The sequence below is a fragment of the Macrobrachium rosenbergii genome, chromosome 15, assembly GCF_040412425.1.
Source record: "Macrobrachium rosenbergii isolate ZJJX-2024 chromosome 15, ASM4041242v1, whole genome shotgun sequence".
Classification (NCBI taxonomy): domain Eukaryota; kingdom Metazoa; phylum Arthropoda; class Malacostraca; order Decapoda; family Palaemonidae; genus Macrobrachium; species Macrobrachium rosenbergii.
In genome coordinates, this window is record NC_089755.1 from 57,570,446 (window position 1) to 57,579,087 (window position 8,642).

Sequence of the window (8,642 nt, forward strand, 5' to 3'; positions counted from 1 at the left end):
AGGTAGATGAGGGAAAGAATGGTCGAAGCGGAGGGCACCGGAGACCCAAAATAAAAAGGAAAAACAAAAAGAGGGAAAAAAGGTGGAGTCAGGTCAAGTAGTGGCGTAGAGGGAGGGGCTTAGATGTAGACCGAGATGGTCTTTCCAAGGTGAAATGGGTGCGTGTATATATACCAGGCGATTATGCTTCATAGTCACATTCATTCCTCTCTCGCTGACACCATGAAGCTTCTGGTGAGATGGAGTCTCTTTCGTTGATCTTGATCGTTGATTGATCTGTTTCTAGAACTCATAATATACTTTGTAGTTGCACTCATCAACCTTAGTCGAGTGACAGTTAAAGTATAGTTCATAGGTCTGCATAGTAATAAGGTCGAAGTCAGCAATCGACTCACAAGTGGTTCTGTATTACTTCCTGCAAAACTGATCAAGATCAGACAGGCATCTCATTTCGATCTGGTCACATAAACTCTTAAAGTAAATTCATAATCTTAATTTTGTCAGGATTTTCGACGGAAGACGATTGAAGACAGAATAAGAAATCTAAAATGTTTCAAGTCGAATATTGTAGTAAAATTTTCTAGGCATGGCTTTACCTGCATGCAGAGAGTATAGTTTCTTTTCTTAATGTCGCTCTTGCTTCATAGCTAAAATATATTCATGTTAATATGTATATATATATATATATATATATATATATATATATATATATATATATATATATATATATATATATATATATATATATATATATATATGTCTTACTGGACCTTCTATAAACTCCCATTACATTACAGGTCCTGGCCTGTGCCCTCCTAGCTGCTGAGGCAGCCAAGCTGCAGAGCTACAATGTACCACATCCTGGTCCAGCTGGAGTACCCTTTCCCACATCATCTGGCCTACAACCATCTGTACTGACTGCTTCTGCAGGTTCTCATCAGCATGACTTCCTAGCCTCTGGAGGACAAGTCCACGGGCACTCTGGACCCTCCTTTGCTGGTTCAGGGCAGCAAATAGCACTTGCATCCTCTGGTCACCTCCATCAAGCTGGATCTGGTATTTCCAGAGGTGTATCTACATCAGGGCTATCTGGAGGCTTTTCGTCTCAGACTGGCATCGACGTCCTCCATGAAAGCTGCCCTGAGGGACAAGTTCGTCACGTTGATGGAACATGCGTAACTCCTGAAATAACGAGAAAAGTATTTGCTTATAGTGCTCCTGCGCAAGAACCCAGAGCCCCACTGCCTCCAGTAAATATCCCTCTGCCCAAAGTAGAGCACAATATTGTCTTCATCCATACCCCAGAGGATCTTGATGAACCAGAACCCATCATCATTCCACCACCCCAGAAGAAGAACGTCATCTATGTACTCAACAAGGAATCTGAGATTGAAGGACCTAGAGTCATTGAGGTACCAGCACCTGAAGACAAGAACCCAGAAGTTTACTTTGTGAACTACGGCGATGGAGAGACCCCAAATCTCCCTGATGGAATTGACTTCGAAACTGCCCTGAACTCTGCCATCCACGCAGAAGGTCAGGTCATTGGTGGTAGCTCTGGTGTCGCATCATTTGGCGGATCATCCTCTGGACTAGGCATTGGGGCAGCTGGTCCAAGCAGCAGTGGCTTCAGACTTGTCACTGGATCTGATGACAGCGATGAAGTTCTTCTTTCAGGTCACGGAGGAGCAGCTACATTTGGAGGAGCAGCTTCATTTGGAGGAGCATCTTCATTAGGAGGAGCATCTCTATCAGGAGGAGCTGGTACATTTGGAGGAGCAGGTACATTTGGAGGAGCAGCTCCATTAGGAGGAGCAGCTTCATTTGGAGGAGCATCTTCATTAGGAGGAGGATCTCTATCAGGAGGAGCAGGTACATTTGGAGGAGCAGCTCCATTTGGAGGAGCAGCTTCATTTGGAGGAGCATCTTCATTAGGAGGAGCATCTCTGTCAGGAGGAGCAGCTACATTTGGAGGAGCAGCTTCATTTGGAAGAGCAGCTCCATTAGGAGGAGCAGCTCTATCAGGAGGAGCAGGTTCATTAGGAGGAGCAGCTCCATTAAGAGGAGCAGCTTTATCAGGAGGAGCAGGTCTATCAGGAGGAGCAGCTGCATTAGGAGGAGCAACCTCATTTGGAGTGAGCTCTGGTGCTTCACACAACTTTGTAAAAAATGATCGTTTTGCAGGCGGATTCAGTAGTGGTGTTACTGGTCCCTCAGTAGTAGCTGCAGTCCAGGCTCCAGCAAGCAACTTTGGTGTCGCTCCGCAACGTCTTTATTCTGCTCCCTAATCACTTCGACCCCCGAGCCGATATGGACCGTCCGAATCGATATTTAATTGTCTTTCGTTATTTACTCGTCTAATCAACTGTTTATGACCGTTGAATAAATTATACATTAAATACTAGTTTCTATCAGACCTGATTTCTTATTTGGTATTTTATAGACTTTTAGAGTACAAAGCATCTGTCGGTATACTTTGTACAATGTGAGCTGTATGCAGCTTCCCACCAGCTGTCCAGCTTCTTGAATTGTGCCTTTTTCCAGTTTTGGCAATTCATTTCAGAAAAGACTATAAGCTCAAATCTGCAGATCTGGAAATGCTCAAATTTGATTGGTTCAGCTACTTCATGGTAATTATAATATTAATGATAATTAATAATAATAATAGTAGCAGCTCAGCTTACCAGTTGCTTTGGTGGTCTGGCTTTTTGATAAGTAAGAGTGTAACACAGACTCTATATCATACCCTGCACTTCAATATTTCCCAGTTATCTTACAGCTAACAGGAATTCCACAGAGTTGCTAATCTAAGCCTAACTTAAACTTTACATTTCACATTCAATTTAAGAGATTTATCTAAGAATATTTTATATCCAAAATGGTAGGAGAGCAAAAAATAGTTAATATTATGTAAGGTGATAAGTACAGAAACCCGCTAAGTTTAACTCCGTCATAGAGGATAAAGAAAATGCATTGTTATCGCAAGTAATAAGTTAATCCCAGTTATCCTGAGGACCTTAAAGATTTGATAATACAGAGTGGAAGTTATATTATTTCAGTTCGATTTAGAACTAATGCAAAAAATTATTTGATTTGGCCTACTGATTTAATGTCAAAATGATGAGTGCTCTTTCTGACACTTACCAGGTGGCTTTCGGGCCTCATTGTGACTTATTACCTCTCGTACTAGGCTGCTAAAGTGTGTTGCCGGTTCTACTAACGCTTGGTGTTTGACGGGGTAGGAATGCTGTAGGTTATGGTCAACCTTTCTCTTATATCCGGTTTTGGGGTGATCATGATCTTACAAAATGTTAAGGATGAGTTTGAACTTGGTTTTTATGTAATGAAATGAGGTTAGATTTGATTCTAGATTTTACTTACAGTTTTTAGAGCAAATTTCGACCATTTTTATATGTTAAAAATGAAGCAGAATTCATTTTCCTATAGAATATACTTGAAAGCTTCGATAAAAAGCACGCAATCTTTTAAATATTTTGAGGGGGAATACAAAGTTAGAAAATTATAAAGCAGAGAGAGAGAGAGAGAGAGAGAGAGAGAGAGAGAGAGAGAGAGAGAGAGAGAGAGAGAGAGAGAGCCTTTTCTCTTAACAATGTTGAACGGTATTTGAACGTTAGCAGATGAACTGGCGACAACTTCGTAGAAGAAAGGAGAGTAACAATGATAAACAGGACAGGAAGAAGTTGGTAATTTCAAGTGGGAATATGACCTAAAGCAAAGATACCGAAAGAGAATACAAGAATGTCACATAAAGGTACGCGTTCATTTCGTCCGGAAAATCTTTGACAGAATTCCCCTCTGACGCGAAGTCGATATTGGTATTTCCTTTACAACGAACGTTTTGCAAGTTGCCGGAGGAAAAGGCAGTTAGTTGCCTGTTAATCTTCATGGGGCGAGGATGTGATTATAATTGACTGACGCTTTCTCGTCTCTTTTATCTTGACAGGCTTTCAGTAACTGATGGTGTTCGTTGTGGAATGAAATGAACTTTTGTGAGGTACTACTTTTAACTTTCATTAATCGTAGACAGGTAGTTGTCGTATTTTTATCTCCGGTGAAAATGAGAGTAACGTGAGATGCGGATAATTGTGTTTAAACAAAGGATCTTATAACTAATGGCTACTGTTATTCCTGTTCATTTTGTAATTCATGCTGTTATCACTAACATCATAGTTATTGTTCTTGATATTGTCCTATCCAGCAGGAGCAGAAACATCTCAAAATCAACCTTGACAGTGATAACGGTACTTACATTCTCTGTTTATAAACCATAAATAAAAAAAAGGTCGTGTTCATTTTGCAAGACACCTATATCACCTGTTTTTCCCCCCTTTGTAAAATATCATGAAACTAAAGCTTTTGCCAACTTGATCGGTTGGCCTCTTCAGCCTGAATCCAGGCTGATAGGCCAACTGATCAAGTTGGCGAAAGCTTCCTGTATATAGCAATATACTTCATACATACTACTGCGGACTTTATTTTTCCATTTAATATCACGAGAAAGTGTTGATATCAAATAAAATTGCCATGAAATGATTTGCTTTCTGCTTTTCCTTCTGCCCCTCGCTCAGGGAGAGTTACTCGAGACTGTGTGAAAACAGGTCATTTGCTTTCCCTTTGATTAATAATTAGTTATTTCTCTTGCTCATTCAAACTGTCACTTGCGGAATGTTAGTTCCAGAAACATCCAAGTTTTTTTTTTTTCTACGAATCAGAGTTTACACATTCCTCATATTTCCTTGGCATGAAAACAGGTTTACATACAGCTGACACGGGTAAGAGTTAAAAAAAATATATATAATAATAATAACTCCCGTTTCCTCGACACGAGACAAAGTTCAGGTTCAGCAGACACGAAGGCAAATTCAGGAAAAACACCTCTAAATTCTATTAGAAGTCGACAGCATCCGGAAAACCTAACATTTCTTCAGTACGACGCGAAGTTCACAAAACCTCTCATTTCCTCTGGAAGGGGATGTTTAAAAAAATCTAATTTTCCTTCGACACGAGTCGAGGTTTTACTCTTTCTGGATGCAAGGGAATATTCTCAGAAAAATAAAAATCTGTCTCTTGCGGTTTGGTGAAGTTCAGGGGGAATTGTCTTGTTTCTTTGACACGGGGTAAACTCCTGTAGAGTAACTCGTATTGAATTGAATATAGAATTTAGGCCAAAGGCCAAGCACTGGGACCTATGAGGTCATTCGGCTCTGAAACGGAAATTGACAGTAAAGGGTTTGACTGTAACACGAGGAAAACCTCGCAGTTGCACCATGAATTAATTGTTTGGAGAGGGTGGAAAGTAAGATGGAAGAAAGAGAGTATGAAAGGAGGTACAGTAAAAGGAACGAAGGGGGTTTCAGCTAGGGGCCGAAGGCACGCTGTAAAGAACCTTAAGCAATGCCTTCAGTGCACCGCATGAAGTGCGCTGACGGCACCAACGTCCTACTGGGAGAAACTCGTATTACAAATTACAAAGAACCCCATGGTTGCAAAAGTAGTTTCCAGGTCTGTTTTATAATGATAAATTGTTCCATATAGCCTCATAAAAGAAGGTAAACGAGGGTGTTGGCACGAAGAGTTTAAAGCAATAAAAGATGACCAGTTAAACTCTAAAATCGGGACTGGAATATATTCGTAAAATGAGCAAAAATATATAGAAAAAAGATAGACTGGAATGCGTTTCTCTTTTAGTTTATGCCTAATGCGACCACTTTTGATTGCTGTTTAACGAAGGCAAATGATTATGGATTATTTTAACGGTCTGTAGCCTACCCCTGAGAACGTGACGATCAATATCTTTCTATATTATAAACCATCCCTCTGAATGTCTCATATAATTCACAATCAAACATTTATTCCCAATTTACTTAATATACAACATAAAACCAAAGAACCATAATAATGAATATTGTCAAATGAAAAGCTTGTGAAAAACTGCTGATGAAAACCTGAATTCATCATCTTACGTAGTGTTTCCCCAAGATCGAAAAATAAAAAAAGATCAAGAAAAGAGGAAAAGTGGAATTAGGTAACGAAGTTGGAGGAAAGAGTGGGTGGGGTAAGATAGAGACCAAGATGGCGTTGGAAGGTGAAATGGATCAGTGTATATAAAGCAGGTGATTATGCTCAGCTATCACACTCATTCCTTCCTCTCCTGCTGACACCATGAAGCTTCTGGTGAGATGGAATCTCGTTCGTTGATCTTGGTCCTAGATTAAATCTGTTTTTGGATCCCGTAATACACTTCTTCTTTGCAGCCGTCCTCATCAATCGTAGCTGAATGACTGCTAAAGTGTAGTTTCTAAGTGTGCATGTCTATGAGGGTCTAAGTCACTGAGGGATGTATATCCTTTAATAAAAGATATACATCCCTGAATGACTTAGGATATCCAAAAAAACCCTTGAACAACAATGTCGTTGTTGTGGGAACCGATCAGTATGCAAATATTTTGCTCTGGTCACACATAGGTTTAGAGAAAAGTCATTGTCTTTATTTTAGGAGAATTTAAGCGAACTAGAGATCGATTTAAAATAAAAGAGAAATAAATGCTACAAGTCAAATATGAAAAATTGTTTAAGCAGGGTTTAGCTTGTAAGGAAAAAATATTGTTTATGTTTGTGATATATATATACATATATATAATATATATATATATATATATATATATATATATATATATATATATATATATATATATATATATATATATATATATAATATATATATATATATATAAGAGAGAGTGAGAGAGAGAGATGTAGATATATTATATTACCGTAAATCATAATTTAACTGTAGCACTCTAAACTCCCAATGCATTGTAGGTCCTGACCTGTGTCCTCCTAGCTGCTGAGGCAGCCAAGCTGCAGGGCTACGATGTACCACGTCCTGGTCCACCTGGAGTACCCTTTCCCACATCATCTGGCTTACAATCATCTGCACTGACTGCTTCTGCAGGTTCTCATCAGCATGACTTCCTGACCTCTGGGGGACAAGTCCACGGGCACTCTGGATCCTCCTTTGATGGTCCAGGGCAGCAAATAGCACTGGGATCCTCTGGTCACTTCCACCCCTCTGGATCTGGTCACTTATCTGTCAGCGGAGGTGTATCTACATCAGGGCTATCTGGAGGCTTTTCGTCTCAGACTGGCTTCGGCGTCCTCCATGACAGCTGCCCTGAGGGACAAGCTCGTCATGTTGATGGAACGTGCGTAACTCCTGAAGTAAGACGAAGAGTATTTGCTTATACTGCTCCTGCACAAGGCCCCAGAGCCCCACTGCCTCCAGTAAATATCCCTTTGCCCAAAGAAGAGCACGACATTGTCTTCATCCGTACCCCAGAGGACAGTGACGAACAAGAACCCATCATCATTCCACCACCCAAGAAGAAGAACATCATCTACGTACTCAACAAGGAATCTGACGCTGAAGGACCTAAAGTCATTGAGGTACCAGCACCTGAAGCCAAGAACCCAGAAGTTTACTTTGTGAACTACGCCGATGGAGAGACCCCAACTCTCCCTGATGGAATTGACTTCGAAACTGCCCTGAACTCTGCCATCCACGCAGAAGGTCAGGTCATCGGTGGAAGCTCTGGTTTAGCATCATTTGGCGGATCAGCCTCTGGACTAGGCATTGGGGCAGCTGGTCCAGGCAGCGGTGGCTTCGGACTTGTCGCTGGATCTGGTGACAGTGGTGAAGCTCTTCTTTCAGGTCACGGAGGAGCAGCTACATTTGGAGGAGCATCTTCGTTTGGAGGAGCAAGTACATTTGGAGGAGCAGCTACATTTGGAGGAGCACCTTCATTTGGAGGAGCACCTTCATTTGGAGGAGCAGGTTCATCTGGAGTGAGCTCTGACGGCTTTGCAGGCGGATTCAGTGGTGGCATTGTTGGTGCTGGTGGTGTTGCTGATTCTTCAGCAGCCGTATTCCGGCCAACAGGCAGCGTTGGCGCCGCTCCTCAGCGTCTCTATTCTGCTCCCTAACCACTTCGACTCCTAAACCGAAAAGGACCGCCCGGATCGATATGTAGTTGTCTTTCATAATTTGCTTGACTAATTAACTATTTATGACTGCTAAATAAACTATTCAATATAAATACATTTTATTTTTTATTAAATTCTCCTATTATGTGTTTACTAGTTTCTCTTAGATTTGACTTCTTATAGCTAGTTCAGAGACTTTTAGAGTGCAAAGCATTTGTCAGTACACTTTATGTAGTGGCAGCTTCCCACCAGCTGTCCAACTTCTTGAACTGTACTATTTTCCAGGTTTTACAATTCATTTCATAGAAGACTTTCAGGTCAGCTCTAAAGGTCTAAGATTGCACTAATTTAATTAGTTCAACTACTTAATAATAATAATAATAATAATAATAATAATAATAATAATAATAATAATAATAAAAGTAATTTCATACAGTTCCTAACCTACACCAAATTGTTCTTTACACTTGTCATTAAATTTAAGAGACTTATTTAAGAGTATATCACTTAAAATGGTATAAAAGAAAAAAAATATTCTTGATTATGTAGCTGGTAAGTACAGAAATCCGATAAGTTGAGGGCCTTCATAGAGTTTGCTTAGATAATACATTGATAACTATCTGTAAATTTCACCAGAC

At 40.3% G+C, this 8,642-nt stretch overlaps 2 protein-coding genes across 2 annotated transcripts; both read left to right on the forward strand.

The window, feature by feature from the left end:
- Positions 1–216: 216 nt before the first annotated feature.
- Positions 217–2,366, forward strand: LOC136846434 (uncharacterized). The gene is made up of 2 exons (XM_067117217.1): positions 217–234; positions 798–2,366. Exons 1-2 carry the CDS (start codon positions 223–225, stop codon positions 2,286–2,288), a joined length of 1,503 nt encoding a protein of 500 aa, XP_066973318.1. The 5' UTR covers positions 217–222; the 3' UTR covers positions 2,289–2,366.
- Positions 2,367–6,183: 3,817 nt separating this feature from the next.
- Positions 6,184–8,004, forward strand: LOC136846367 (uncharacterized PE-PGRS family protein PE_PGRS10-like). The gene is made up of 2 exons (XM_067117167.1): positions 6,184–6,195; positions 6,844–8,004. Exons 1-2 carry the CDS (start codon positions 6,184–6,186, stop codon positions 8,002–8,004), a joined length of 1,173 nt encoding a protein of 390 aa, XP_066973268.1.
- Positions 8,005–8,642: the final 638 nt, after the last annotated feature.